Source organism: Notothenia coriiceps, unplaced genomic scaffold, assembly GCF_000735185.1.
Source record: "Notothenia coriiceps isolate Sejong01 unplaced genomic scaffold, NC01 NC01_scaffold00022900, whole genome shotgun sequence".
Classification (NCBI taxonomy): domain Eukaryota; kingdom Metazoa; phylum Chordata; class Actinopteri; order Perciformes; family Nototheniidae; genus Notothenia; species Notothenia coriiceps.
This window is the reverse complement of record NW_011355601.1, coordinates 11377-27298: the sequence shown is the minus strand read 5'-3', so window position 1 is coordinate 27298 and position 15922 is coordinate 11377. Positions and strand designations below refer to the sequence as shown.

General features: G+C 36.4%; 1 protein-coding gene across 1 annotated transcript in view; it reads left to right on the top strand.

Moving 5' to 3' along the window:
• Positions 1 to 886: 886 nt before the first annotated feature.
• Positions 887 to 15922, top strand: part of LOC104954171 (uncharacterized) — a 16573-nt gene continuing 1537 nt past the window's right edge. The window contains exons 1-24 of the mRNA XM_010781241.1: positions 887 to 1081; positions 3383 to 3474; positions 6692 to 7017; positions 7899 to 8157; positions 8528 to 8578; positions 9052 to 9093; positions 9189 to 9269; positions 9758 to 9916; positions 10047 to 10094; positions 10176 to 10249; positions 10709 to 10804; positions 10907 to 10944; positions 11035 to 11174; positions 11898 to 12009; positions 12082 to 12152; positions 12234 to 12281; positions 12924 to 12991; positions 13073 to 13110; positions 13217 to 13250; positions 13360 to 13394; positions 13545 to 13672; positions 13753 to 13870; positions 14326 to 15238; positions 15598 to 15906. Of these exons, the coding sequence (XP_010779543.1) occupies positions 3387 to 3474; positions 6692 to 7017; positions 7899 to 8157; positions 8528 to 8578; positions 9052 to 9093; positions 9189 to 9269; positions 9758 to 9916; positions 10047 to 10094; positions 10176 to 10249; positions 10709 to 10804; positions 10907 to 10944; positions 11035 to 11174; positions 11898 to 12009; positions 12082 to 12152; positions 12234 to 12281; positions 12924 to 12991; positions 13073 to 13110; positions 13217 to 13250; positions 13360 to 13394; positions 13545 to 13672; positions 13753 to 13870; positions 14326 to 15238; positions 15598 to 15906 (3276 nt within the window). The 5' untranslated portion in view covers positions 887 to 1081; positions 3383 to 3386. The remainder of the gene's footprint in view (positions 1082 to 3382; positions 3475 to 6691; positions 7018 to 7898; positions 8158 to 8527; positions 8579 to 9051; positions 9094 to 9188; positions 9270 to 9757; positions 9917 to 10046; positions 10095 to 10175; positions 10250 to 10708; positions 10805 to 10906; positions 10945 to 11034; positions 11175 to 11897; positions 12010 to 12081; positions 12153 to 12233; positions 12282 to 12923; positions 12992 to 13072; positions 13111 to 13216; positions 13251 to 13359; positions 13395 to 13544; positions 13673 to 13752; positions 13871 to 14325; positions 15239 to 15597; positions 15907 to 15922) is intronic.

Genomic DNA, 15922 nt, shown 5'->3' with positions numbered 1-15922 from the left:
AGACACACAAACACACATATATACACACACACGCATGCACACATTATAGACAAGTAAAGACACACTGAGATTTCTAGATCCGGTTTGCCCTGAGGCTGCTCTTGTCTTTGTGAGTCTCTTTTGATTTATTATAAAGCTGACGTCAGATGCCATTCTTCACATTCACAGCCACGCCGTCAGTGTGTGTGTGGGAATCTGTGTATGAGAATGTGTGTGTGAGCGAGAGGGAAGATGTTTAACCAGTTAATCAACATGATTCCAAAATATTATATTTGAGCCTGTACAGTTTAATATTTACCTGTTTTTGCAACATGCTGTGACATGCAAACCCTTCTACAGTATGACACACACACACACACACACACACACACACACACACACACACACACACACACACACACACACACACACACACACACCAGATAAAAAGCTAATACCCTGTCCAGGAACTGTCTGGCCCTGCATCCTGTAAGACCAGCTGCTGCCCTCTAGTCATAATGAAAAAGAAAAAAAGACAAAGATAAAAGATAGATAGATAGATATAGTGGACAGATACATCTATAGGCCTACAGTAGATAGATAGATAGATAGATAGATAGATAGATAGATAGATAGATAGATAGATAGATAGATAGATAGATAGATAGATAGTTTTGTTTATCATTTCTATTTGTGTATTCCCTCTTACTTGTTCACCTCTGTAGGGGTATATTATTATTTGGTCTACTCTACTCCCTTTTCACATTTCAAAATGAGAAAGGGTTTCCTGAACGCACCTTTCACACGCCCACTTTCTCTCATACACAAGCACACACACATAAACACCTGATGCTACAGACGATGCTCTTGTGTAAGAGACAGAGGGGATATGAGGGAGAGAAACTGAGGACAGATAAGAGAAGAGAAGAAGAGGAGGCAACAGAAGGGAAGAAGAGAGGAGAAAACACGGAGAGAAGTTGTAAAATATTCTTTAACGGTGGGAGTTTTGGATGGATGAATGATCTCACAGGAATCATGGAGAGACATGTGCATGGGTACATACTTTCACGCACGTAAACCCACATACTTTTAAAAGCACCAGGTAAGCAATTTAAAGACAAATTGTAATATTCTACAATTTACAACTACAACTAACCTGCTGTTGATTTTAGATATGAGGTTTTATATTTCAAAATAGATGTAACAGTAAAGAAAGGCTTCAAGAAACTCTTTGTGTTGTTTTACAGTTTAAGTTCAAATATAGAAAGTCGGACAGTTGGAATTTGAGGTTAGAAATGGCAATAACTTCAAAGCTTCTCTGTTGCCTTGAGGCTACATGTATGTTTCCTCTTTCAGACGCACAGAACATATGATAATCACCTCCTAACCGATAACACAAGTATAGTTTCACATATACGATCAGCCATATTTAGGTTATCTTAAACAGCACTGTCGCCACACAAATACACTTTTTTGTATCAAGAAAAAAACCAAAGAATGGAAATTTGTTTCACATGGGTGAAAGTTAACAATTTGTGTTAAATATTTGTCACTAAAAGCTTTAACCTCTTAATTTGAATGCATCCCTTATTGAAAGTTTTAGATAAATGTAGATCAATCTTTGAACAAACAATGAAACACTTTAGTCAAGTGAAGCATGATATCAAGATAAACATCAAGATAAACTCACAGAAATAAATCATTGGATTGTGTCAGTTCAAATCATCAAACTCAATAACATCCATGATGCATACAGCTGGAAAACCCTGTATGTCGACATGAGGTTCTGTGTTATTGCAGCCACTCCCTGTATTACGGTTCCATCAAAAACATTCAACATTGACGTGTGTCAAAGTGCGTGTGCACACATTTATTAATGTGAAGGTTAAAAATAGAAATTCCAGGGAAAAAAAACATCAAACACAATCCTCACAGATCCAAATACTTTTACATCTAAAGGGCCGGTAGGGAGAAATGTCTACGCAAAACGTTTACAATTGCTTAGTTTGATCCACTTTTGTAGAGAAGAGAATGGAAGACTGCCAAATGTGCCTTACAACAATTTGACACTAAAAAAATTACATTTTTATTTTTGAAAAATCGAAAATGTTCTTCACTTTCTGTGAAGACAAGACAATATTTAGATACCACAGTTCATGTGAAAAACTCATGTGCTATAACATACTATAAAACAGCCTGCAGCATTTAAGTAACATGCACAAAATATCTATGTATTACAAAGTGTAAACAGAAGCAAAAGAAAAACCAAATCCAAAAAATAATTAGTTGTACTTAGTAATTTATGTTTTTATGTAGTAATCATTAGATACAAAGTTAAAAAAGTCACTTCTTTAGTCAAAGTGTAATTCTTAATCAAAGATTATCTGTAATGAAAAACATCTAAAAGTATTATCTCTGTAGTTCCCCTCAGCTTTAATATTGTTGGCTTCTTTAAGCTAATTGCTTTGTTTTTCCAGCAAACAAATATCAAGTGTTTTGATATCTTTCCAGCACTTAACATTCAACAGAGAAAGTACGATTCTAGCTGGTCAACATGTTGGAGCTAAAAAGCCAGATATATTCTTTAGGAGTCCCTAACAGAGTCGAAATGAGAGTGTATATTGGACATTTGCCTAGCGTACAGAAACACAAATGTTAATGATTCTTGATGTTTACATTAGAACATTTTTATTGACAAGTTCTTCACATCAACCTTGTAAATTATGAATCTGAAAAACATAATAATAATTAAATTAAAGGTGCTTTACTAATTAATAATTGTATATTGGAACGTATACAAACATGTCAGTATGATGTTCCTTTGAATTTGGAAATTTGAGCCATTATTTCGCAAAGTAGGCCAATGTAATAATAATAATAATAATAAATTATATTTCTATAGCGCTTTTCTTGAATGTAGTGTGGGATACTGTACTGTCTACATTTTACAAACATAAAAGTGAGAAGTGCACCACATGCAAACAAAAAAACTGTGATTTATGAAGGACTGAGTATGTAACCTCAGGTAAGGTTACATCTATGTGAGATGTAACCTTATCTACTGTGTCCACCCATGCCCTGCAGTCAATCTGTGAATGTAGACAAAGCCACTGAAAATAATAGATTGCTTTAGTTTACTAGTGATAAAGGAGAATTTAAACAATAATACACTGTGCTCATCATATCCAGATCTAGGAACTGGGACTGCACGAAAGGGAAGTGGAATACAGAAGTAATGAAAGTTTTAACGAATTAAATTTGAATATTTGGGACACCCATGAATGAATCATCAGAGGGATGTGACACAAAAAAACAACGCACAGGCAAATAGACCCAACATAAAACCTTTTTTTAATGAAAAATAAATAATTTACTGTGAATTTATGTTACTTAATGTTTCCAGGACGATGCATGGCCTTTGCTTTGAAGGACGGTGGAGATGGACACACCTTTTTGTCATCTGGCTTTCACTGCTAGCAGCTGCTCCAGCCAAAGGTATATTCATACATAAAGAGGAAACAGAGAGGAACTTTTCATACTGATTTAAATTTATGGAAATAGTATTTATTTGCACGAAAGAAGCTTTTAACTTGAAATAACACACTTAGGGACATATTTTTACAGCTGAAAAGTTGTATCTTTAGTCAGCTTGCTGCCTTGTCCACTTGACTACACTGTTAGATTGTATATATTCTTATTTTTTTGTCTTAGTTAAGTAGGCCTACTTTGTACCACTATGATGTATGTGCAAGTGACAATAAAGCCTTTTTATCTTTGAAAACATCACAAAAACACTAGTCTGAGTATGAGAGGTTCCGAGTGTACAGCTAATTCTTAGCAACTCTGCAGCAACAGTTTGCTGCTTTGAGTAAAATTGTCTTGTCATCACACCCAAACAATTATGCTAACTAGTATTTGGCTACAAGGGTTTTGGCTAGAAATGAAGGTTACAACAATAGCAACAGTGTAAACAGAACTAAAAGACAAACGAATGCTTAAATTCTTAAAATGTGTAACTAAAGATGTCTTAGCTAGCAGTTAGCATTTCTAGCTTTGTTGAACTAAATAAATAAGCTTCTAGTTCAGACTTCCTTTGCTGACAAATTGTCAACCGACCATATACATTTTTTCTCTAGTCATTTATGACCCATGTCGTTCTGCAACTTGAGAATTATCACCTTTAGATTATCCTTTATCTCAAAAACGTTTTCAACACTGGTGAATATTGTAAAGCAGTCAGCTACTAACAATATAGATATTTCCCTGAGGAGTTGATTGAGACCAAAGCAAAAAATGTATTGAGAGTACAATTAGATTGAATAATGGAGACAAAGGAGCTATTTTTAGGTTTTTTGTGAGGCCAAAATCTGCATGAATGGTATTATTGCTAAGCATCGGCTCTATGCGTAAATAGGTAACTGTTTGTTCACAAGTTATATCCATATTGTCTTAAAATGTAAATGTTTCTTCAAACAGATGATTCTCACGACCAATAGGATATCATCGTAACAATTGAAGATGTTTAACATTTGTGATTTAAAGTCGCTGCTAGGATGGATTTGACAGTAGATCAGATTGTGTGAAAACACTAATAACATGTCTACGGTGAAAATTGAAATGTATTTAAGTCCATTGAGATAAAAGTGTCAGCTAAATTACATTTGATGTTATGCCTACACTACAGGAGTTTGTGTACTTACATTAAAGTTATTTAGGCTAAACTCAATAATTAAGACTCTCAAGTGCAATAAAAACGTTGGTAACACTTTTTATTTAGGTACACAAATTAACCATCAACTAGTTGTTCATTAACATGCATATAAGCAGTATATTGGCTCTTTATTAGTCAGTATAAAACACTTATTAATGCCTTATTCTACATGACAATATTCTACAAGTAATAATCCATTAGTTGAGAGTTTTTCCTCAATAACCCTCTAATTAGTGGTTATTTATTGCAAGTAAGGAAGTTGTTGTACATGAGTTTTGGCCTTAATATGCTCTGCTNTTTTGTTAAAGCATTTAAGATATTCATTGCTATCGGGATGTTAAGAGCATTCCATGGAATATAACAAAAAGTGTATCCCGAGCCGGTTTCTCAAACTTACCTACCCCACCTTTAAGTGCTTTGACAAAAAATCCATAAAAAAATGTCATCTGTAAAAAGCACGACCAATCATTTGAGCCGGCCCGGCTAAAATAACTGGATGGCCTACCTGCCTGTCAGCCTTCCATCTCGTGCACAAACTTATCTCATGCCCTCATTGGTCATGTGCGGGTTCGTGTGTGTTGGAGGAGGGGCTCTGTAAGGAAGTCTGAAGGAAGGGGCAGATTTTTTTCGGGTGCATAGTTTCAAATTCTAGCGCACTCGAGCTGGTTTCTCCATTCTTACCTACCCTACCTTTAACACTTATAGTTTCATGTCTTGTTACATAAGAATAGATCATATTTGTTAAGTGTTATTATGGGAGAATTACTATTCTTGTGGTACTACTGCCTTATTAGGCCCAGAGCAGAGAGCATATTTGGACCAAAACTCATACAACAACTTCCTTACTTGCAATAAATAAGCACTAATTAGAGGGTTATTGAGGAAAAACTCAACTANCAGTACAAACTTTACAAAATGTGCAAATATGAAAGATACAGGTCAATATCTCTAAGAATATGTTTTGGTGTATTGACAGTTCAGCTACTAATAGCAAGGTGATATTGACCTGTATCTTTCATATTTGCACATTTTGTAAAGTTTGTACTGAAGGTTAGACAGGAAACCGCATACAGGAAGTAGAAGAAAGTGAACTGAATAGCAGGCAGTAGACTGCTACACATTTTCCCGATGCAACCTGAATAGTAAAAGGGTCAAGTCCATCAGAAAGTTTAAGCCTGCACTCGCACTGTAATGATTAGTAACGCAGCATTAGCATACATGCTAGCGTTAGCCATACTAGCCTGTATACTTATTGCACAGCTAGCATTAGCTATATTTATAGATATAAATACCTCATTTTGAGTTATTTAGACTTAAATAACACTTATAGTTTCATGTCTTGTTACATAAGAATAGATCATATTTGTTAAGTGTTATTATGGGAATTACTATTCTTGTGGTACTGCTGCCTTATTAGGCCCATATTGAGCAGAGCATATTAAGACCAAAACTCATGTACAACAACTTCCTTACTTGCAATAAATAAGCACTAATTAGAGGGTTATTGAGGAAAAACTCTCAACTAATGGCTTTTTACTTGTAGAATATGGTCATGTAGAATAATGCATTAATAAGTGTTTTATAATGACTAATAAAGAGCCAATATACTGCTAATATGCATGTTAATTAACAACTAGTTGATGGTTAATTTGTGTACCTTAATATAAAGTGTTACCAAAACTTTAATACCTCTTATATATGCACAGCTTTCCACTTCCAGTATTGGTACCAATACTGCACATATTTTTATTTGAAAGGGTATATCTATAGTTCATCTATATTTCATGTAAACATTGCTATATTTTAATGTTATAATAGTTTTCCTAAAATTGTTATTTATAATTGTTTTACTTATTTATTGGTCCTTTTCTTACCTTCTTTGACTGTGTTCATGTATGCACCATATACAAGGCAAATTCCTCAGATGTGTTAACCAACTTGGCAATAAACCTGTTTCTGATACTGATTCTGATTAATCTGCATTTCTTTCACCCATTCCAGCATTTGGCTATTTCCTGGGGGACACAAAGGCAGTGTTAAATGGCTGTAAGGACCACTGGACCCTGCAGGACAGGGTCGCCATGCCGTTGCTCTTTCAGATGACTTTGTGTGTGGACATCCGTGTGGTCGTCCCCGGAGCCTGGGTGGCCTTCTCTTACAGCTCGGTCCACGCACCCAGACCTGAGCTGAGTCTGGAGGGGGATGAAGATGCACTGTATGCATGGTTGCTAAGGGTCCGACACCGATTTCCCATCCGGCTGTCCCCAAAACACTGGCATAGAGTATGTCTGAGGAGAGACGTACAACACAACTCATTTAGCCTGGAGGTAACACTACAAAATATAGAGGTGCTAGTATGTTAACTGGTGGATAAAGTATTATTTACTACTTCAGCAAAAAATCACATTCAGAAAAAATTCCATTACAAGTAAAAGTCCTAAATTGATAAAGTTACTGAAGTCGAAGTTGTACTAAATAATTACTGATGGATTAATGTGTAAATATAGACAAAGTTCAACATTTCTTTGAGTGTAGTAGACATGGAAGTAAAAGTATGTGTAGTTTTTACCTAAGTAAAGCACTTCAGTAGTTACTTTTTACCAATTTATTGTTTAGACAACTCAATACATTTATCGTGAACAAATACCATATCAAGTGGATGAGGTTTTGAATGAAAGACAAAACAATGCCCTGAACAATAAACAGTATTACAGGCACGATTGAGTGTGCGCGGTTAAGCTGCACATATAGCTTGCAAAGCTAATCGCAATGACTCAAAGAATAACTACAGTTTTTTAACAACGTTGGTACTATTTTTTAGTTAAACATAATTTATCAGTAATGTTTAAATTATAGACCTTATAAAACACACGCTTTGAACAAAAAGTATAGTGAAATTATCCAAACAGCTTGATAAAGAGTTGAAATGGTATTAATTGTATTTTATCAGTTTAACTAACCTGAGTTTGTAATTAAAACTAGTATGAAAACAGGAGTAGTGGTACTGTAACAGGAGTGCAACATGTTTCTCGCTCTGGAATGATGGCTAAAACTACAAAATGAAGATCCATGTGCTGAAAACCAGAATTATCCTATTAATGACCAAGAACACATCTTGGGGCAGCTTGAGCCAAGCAATTAAGAGATTCAAATATTTAAATTGTCTCTAGTTGCAAATAAAGCCAAACATGCTGTGTAAATGTTTCAGGTTGATGGGAAAATGGTGGCACAGAGGACAGTCATCGCTCAGGCCATCCCCCCTGCCGGCTCCATGTGGCTGGGCTGCCGTCCCAGAGACCAGCCCCCAGGAGACACGCTGGGGGAAGTAGAGTTGTACCTGTTCCGCATGTGGGGAGACCTGGGTAACCATGGTCTCTGTGAAGACGGGTCTGTGATTGGCTGGAACACTCACTACTGGGGTGTGACCAGTCCCAGAGCCAGACAGAGAGACCCCAACCTTCTGTGTGGTGAGACTAATTGCATTCATAACAAGATACAGCTTTATCTCTTCTATCCTGTCATTATGCAATTAATGATGCATAAATGTAGAATACTAACTAAACATAGTAAAGCATGATTGCAATTTGTCATAGAAAAACCCTTAAGCATGTATCATATCCAGGATTTCTGTAGCGTTCTCTTCTTCAAAATTCAGATTTGAACCAACCAAAGTTCATTCAGAACATTAATGTTATTATCTAATAAAATATAAATGTTTTAAAAAAAATCTTAATAGTATATGTTTATTGGTGTGTTCCTCTCTTGTACTAACAGTAGTTGTGCATGTTTCTAGATCATGTCTTTGTTGAATGTTGCATGTTATCATGTGTCTTGTAGACCACAGACGGTTAAGGCGTGGGGCACGTGTTTTCAGAAGGTCGTTAAATGGTGTGTATTAATCTGATGTACGCCTGCATATGTACTGTATGTATGTATGTATGTATGTATGTATGTATGTATGTATGTATGTATGTATGTATGTATGTATGTATGTATGTATGTATGTATGTATGTATGTATGTATGTATGTATGTATGTATGTATGTATGTATGTATGTATGGATGTATGTATGTATGTATGTATGTATGGATGTATGGATGTATGTATGTATGGATGTATGTATGTATGTATGGATGTATGGATGTATGTATGTATGTATGTATGTATGGATGTATGGATGTATGGATGTATGTATGTATGTATGGATGTATGGATGTATGTATGTATGGATGTATGTATGTATGTATGTATGTACGTACGTATGCATGTATGTATGTATTTATGGATGGATGTATGGATGTATGGATGTATGTATGTATGTATCTATGTATGTAATCAAGCATTACATTCCCTGCTTCAGCACCAACAATTGGAGTTGGAAGGTTCTTCTCACCACCACCTGGTAATTAAGACAATAATATACAATTACATAATGCCTCTCATTATGTCAATTACAGGGATATTAACATCCTTCTTCCTTCTTCCTTGTACCTAAAGTGCCTTACCCTACATCTACCTTGAGTCCTGTCATAGCAACGCCTGTCTCTCATGTGAGCAACCACACTTCTAAGATCACAGGTAAGAAATTATGACTATGTCAAAAAAAAATTCTATAGGTTAAATCAAGTAATGTCTCTTAGTGAGAAAGTACTCATTTTGTAGTTTTGGCCATCTTTTTTGGCCATCATTTCCGACAGTTAACAACATATCATATTGTCAATAAGTAATTTAAAGTAACATAGGTCAAATTGGCCTTTCATTTTGAGGTTTTGACCTTGATTTGTTTCAGTTTTTATTAAATTGTAATTTATTTTATTTTGAAATGGGCCTACTTTTTATAGTTTAGTCCTAAGTAAGAAAATAATTGAAATAATCATTGAAAAAAGGTAATTAATGCAAACTTCAAGACCTGGTGGCTGTCTGTATTTCATTTCTATTTTCTACACCGTCTGAAAGCACTACAGTCAACAGCTATCAAACCGAGCCTCCGTCAATCACACACCCAGCCAATCACAGCACAGAAACAAAAACAGACAAGCAAGAAAATGTGTCATTTACACCCACAGATTCACCAACAATAGACTGGAGACCATCTCACGCCACAGTCCTTCCCTACACTACTGTTCCTGCGTCCGACACACGCTCAGCCAATCAGATGTCAACCAGCACCCAAAAGACTCCAATCCCAACTCCGGTTGACCAAACCCTAGCTGGAAGAACATCTGGTTAGTCTGGATGTGTGTTGCATATGTGTATGGGTGTTTAATAAGAGAACACAAGAAGAATAAATACAACTAAAGCTGGTGTTGTTATGTTTTAATTGTCTTTTAAAAGCAGTTTCCTCTATTATTTTAGGGTCCTCATTAGTCAATTGTGACATCAGCCAACTCTGCTCCAATGACAGTAAGAAACATCCACGTTTTATCCAATTACTCTTTTATTTTGTCATATTTGATGGCCTTACAACTTGATTTACTTCTGCAGGTGCTTACTTTTGGATGACTATAAATGTGACTGCCAAGAGCGTCAGTAAGACTGAACAAGATGTTCACAACTTGGTAAGAGTGACAATCTTTCTTCATCGTCTTTGTTTGGTCAACACTCCTTTGTGTCATGCCGCTAAAAGCTTTAAATGCCAGCTCGTCACAAACAAGTCTTGCCGGCTCGGGATTATTTCTCTTTTGAGTAACACATTCCAACCCTGTGATGCATCTGAGATTTATTTAGATTTGGACTGTCAACCATTAAGTGCAGTATAAACCTTGATGATGTGTCTACGATCTTAACTCACTGATCTTTTATTATCTGCTCTTCCCCCTTCTTTCAAACTATGGATTATATCCTCTTCCATGTGTGTACCTTAGTGTTTTTCACTCTGTATATCAGTACTTTCTTAACCTTAAGTCAATCTCATATGTTGTAATGCTTTTGTCACCTATGTGTACCTAAACTGTATGTATTTGGATCCCATCATTTTGTACAGTATTATCATGTCTCTCTCTCCATCTTTCACTCAGGTGTCAAATGCATTCAGTTGCGCCACTAATAGAAGTGATACTGCACAGCGAGTAACAGACTTTATAGATTTCTGTCAAGGTGACAAATTCATTCAGGTCAGTCTTTCCCTAAACCAAGCAACACCCTTTCTCTTTCAGAATAAACAAAAAGATACATGGCAGACATGATGTCTATAACTTATCTCTCTCTCTTTTCAGACAGTACAGGTAAACTGCAGTGCAAAAAGTAACATAAGGTAACAGCATGTCAGCATGTGTTCTGTATTTATTTCCAAATGTTATTTAGTTTTTATCTGATCACAGTGGTGTGTATGCGTTGTTTACAGACAAACAACCTGCGATGTGCTGCTGCAGCTCAGCCGCGCTGTTTCAGCATGTGAACTGCAGCGTGCTGGAGACTCTGCACTGCAGCAAGCTGCTGACACACAAATAGAAGTGAGAATCACAGGAGAGGTGGAGAGAGTCGGTGAGCATTTTTTAATTAGTACACACACACACACACACACACACACACACACACACACACACACACACACACACACACACACACACACACACACACACACACACACACACACACACACACACATTGCCCTGTAAGTATATACATGACAGGTTTCTCCAAATATGCTTTTTTCTTCAATTTGTTTTTGTATCTCAACTGGCAGTGTTTGTTTATGTTTTGGATACTTGCTTTTTTACATTTGGATTTTTGGTTGTCCCTTTAAATAACAAACAGACATACATTATTAGGGCTTAACACATACATACACATTATTTAGCAAAAATGCAGTCGAGCTTTGATCACAGTCAATACAATGACACTGCAGGAGCTCACATATTGTATATGGTGTGTGTGTGTGTGTGTGTGTGTGTGTGTGTGTGTGTGTGTGTGTGTGTGTGTGTGTGTGTGTGTGTGTGTGTGTGTGTGTGTGTGTGTGTGCGTGCATGCGTGTGCGTGCGTGATTGTATGTATGTTTGTGTGTCGTAAACTATCTCAAACTAAATCTAAATAGACAACAGAAACAGAAAAACAAATGTGTTGCACTGTTCTTGTGAGGATTCTTATTGACATAATTAATTCCCCCTCCCGAGATGACATTTATAACATCATGCCTTACCCCAATAACAAAATGAATTTCCCACTCACAGTTACTTATCTTCCCCCTTTTAATTTTGTTCACATCAGGTCGGGGTATTTGTGGGGATGTGGAGCCCTCGAGTGGTAGGTTTGTGAGGTGTACATCCACTTCTTCACTGGATGATATTTGTCAAGCTAACACAAACCCCAAGCTGACATGGTGAGTAAAGTATTCTGAATAAGCTTATTTGAACATGCAAACCCTGTTTCTTATTAGTGTTTATTTTCTTAGTTCCTTCTTAGAACCCAACTCATACCAAGCTCTACAACCTGATAAAGAATTTGGCTGCAGTGAATATCACAGTATGTAACGCCGACACCCAATATAATGAAGTACAATTCACTTCTGCCACCGCTGCTGTAAACATATTCTCTCAACCTCAGGTGAAGCGCCTAGCTTTTGTGACTGCACTGCTTTCTGCAATTCTTCAAGTAAGAACAACTGTTTGAATATTTTGTACTAAAATGTCTATGTTTTGCGTAAATACTGTACATGTGCCCAAACCCCCAATTACATAGCCTGTAATGTTATAAGTAAGTGTGTCCTTTGAATATATGGATGTTGTAAAAATAACAAACTATAGGTTTGTATTCAGAAATGTTTATATTAGCATGAGAAGGTTCACTCACATATTTACACGCTAAATATAAGGCTATAGCCGGAAACTAGTTGGCTGAGCTTAGTAATGTTATAAGTGTCTACTTTGAATAGATAAGATGATAAAAAAAGTCTTTGTTAGCACACATACTGAAATCAGGTGGAAAGAGCTAACTTGGTTAAATAGTTTAATTAACAAACAAGATATAGGAAGTTAATTAGTGAAATGTAGTGCTGGTAGGTTTAGCATTATTTAATTTTAGATCCATGAAGCTGCTTCCATCTTCTTCCATTCTGTGTGCTAGGCTAACCATATCTTGTCTGTAGCTTATGTAGCTATAGCTGTAGGTTGTACGTTATCATTGTCCTTCTTTCCCAAATTACTGAAATACTCCTTTAATTGAAAGGTAGGGTGTAACAAATATGTCCATAAAATGCCCTTGACATCTTCTCCTTTGTTTAATTTTCCTCTTTAGGACAGTTTTTTGCCATTAGAATAAATATTCACAGTGTCTCTGTTAATGTTAACCTCCTAAAAACATGGGTATGTACAGCAAAGTATAATTTACATAACTTCTTATTGAATTTACATGCTATGTACTAACTTTATTACCGTATTTAACAGTTGGCTGGACTTGCACGCATGTGTCTGTCGATGTCAGCGTGAGTTTCTATTCATTTTCAACTACTTACAATTTATACATGTAGACCATGGAGAGAAATTAAACGGTTCACCTCAAGACTTCATGTGACAATTATTTGTTTCCAGGTCAGAGTGCCAAGATATTTTAGAGCGCTACCAGGTAAAGTTTTCTGCTGCTTGATACTTACTCAAAACCTTATAAAATCACATTGTTCTCCTCACATTGAGGTTGCTGTTAATCATGTTTTCTGAATTATTACTTTATACAGCAAGCTCATCTGGAATGCCACGGGACAGAACAGAGGTAAAGATTACTGCTGTTGTCAATGATGAATACAGACGGATAAAGACAATCATAACATTTCAATACAGAATGAGGCACCATTGATGTTTTTGAGGATCAATTCCGGGATCTGATGTTGGGAATGTTTTACCTCCTTTCTGCTGGTATTAGGTTGTACAGCTGCATGGTGATACTGGAGATGTCTGGACCTGTCAATGGTTGTTTCCTGAAAAAACTTCTGAAGCTAATTATTGACAGAACCAATGATATAACAAATGAAAAGCCTCTTACACGCATGGGTTAGTCTACAAGTGTATCTCTTTTTCCTATTATATTAACATCTGTTATATGTTATTGACCGTACTCTTTGTGTCCCCAGTGGTTTGTGGTCCTCCTGGTTTGGCAATCCGTACTCTGTTGGGGTCCAACCTGACCTGGGTTGAAAGTGACCTGCTGATGTCAGACGTCTGCCAACCTGACCCCACTCTGCTTAAATGGTACATCTATCAAATATAGTTCATATAAATATATTCATGGTGGCTTTAGAAAATGTAAATGTAAATGTTTGTTTGTTTTTTGGTTTATAGTTTTTCATTTTGGGTGAACATTGAACATTGAACATTGGGTGATCATTATAGTCGTCCTGTGAAATGTAGGAACTCACAAACAAAGGGAACTGCTAGTATGTATAATAATATAGTCAGCGGTTGGATTACACTGTTCTCAGCATATCTTGTTGGTGTTAGTTGGCAAATCTAGTTGAGAGAAGTATCAATCCCTTCATCCAACTCTGAGAAAGAAAGCCTTATTTCCAAAATGTCAGACTTATTCAATGTTTCTCAATAGAATTAGTGGAAAGTGTTTTTAAAGACAAAATATTAAATATTCTAATAATCTTGACGTTGGCACCTGACAAGGCACTAAAATGTTTTGCAATGTTTGATTTTTGTAGTGAGGGAAAGGAGAGCCTTGCTGTACTTCTGACTGACAGCTGCCCTCTGGAAACCATGCAAAGCACAACTATGCCTTCCACTCCAAACAACAACATTCTCTCTACATCTTCTGAAGCTTTTACATCATCTGTGATCAACCCTACTAAACAAACTAACACTATTGTAACATCTCAACAGACAAATGCCTCACAAGGGACAGCTCATCCTAACATAACTATTTCCCACACAACAAACAACAGAACACAGTCCTCAACAGAACAGCCCGTCCTAAGAGCGACCTTACAAAACATGACTTTCAGTACAGAAGCACAAAACACAACTTTGCCCGATAACACAGCACCAACTGACCAAACAAAACTGCAAAACACAACCAAAGCAGACCAAGGCACAACAGAATTCATACCATTATCTTCTGTTAACTCAACATTACAATTCACCACAACAGCCCCTATTGTTTCAACACTTTACGCAGCTACATTGTCTCCAAATCAAACCACAGAGTTCAAACTAACAACAGTTGATACAGTTACAGCCACTGCTAATAACACAACAGTGTACAATATAACTACATTTACAACTTCTAAGAATCACACAACAAAGTACAATGCAACTGTAGTTTTAGCCTCAGCCAATCACACAACAGAGTATAATGTTACAACAGTTACACCTTTTAAAGATCACACAACAGAGTACAGTGTTACAACAGTTAAACCTTCTATCAATCACTCAACAGATTACAATGCAACTACAGTTGCTCCCTCTTACGATCACACAACAGATTACAATGAAACTATAGTAACACCTTCAACCAAACACTCAACAGATTACAATGCAATAACAGTTACACCTTTTAACAATCACACAACAGAGAACATTGTGACTACAGTTACTCCTGTTACCAACCACACAGAGAACAATGTAACTACAGTTACTCATTCTAAAACCACACAACAAAGTACAATGCAACTACAGTTACTCCTTCTACGAACCACACATCAGTGTACAATGTAACCACAGTTACTCCTTTGTCCAACCACTCAACAGATTACAATGCAATTACAGTTACAACTTCTAACAATCGCACAAAAGAGTACAATGTAACTAGAGTTACTCCATCTACGAACCACATAACAGATTACAATGCAACTACAGTAACACCTTCTACCAACCACTCAACAAATTACAATGCAATAACAGTTACACCTTCTGACAATCACACAACAGAGAACATTGTGACTACAGTTACACATTCTACAAACCACACATCAGTGTACAATGTAACTACAGTTACTCCTTTGTCCAACCACACAGAGAACAATGTGACTACAGTTACACATTCTACCAACAACACAACAGAGTACAATGTAACTACATTTACCAACCAGACAACAGAGAACAATCTAACTACAGTTACTCCTGTTACCAACCAGACAAAAGAGAACAATCTAACTACAGTTACTCCTTTTGCCAACCACACAACAAATTACAATGCAATAACAGTTACAACTTCTGACAATCACACAACAGAGAACATTGTGACTACAGTTACACATTCTACCAACAACACATCAGTGTACAATGTAACTACAGTTACTC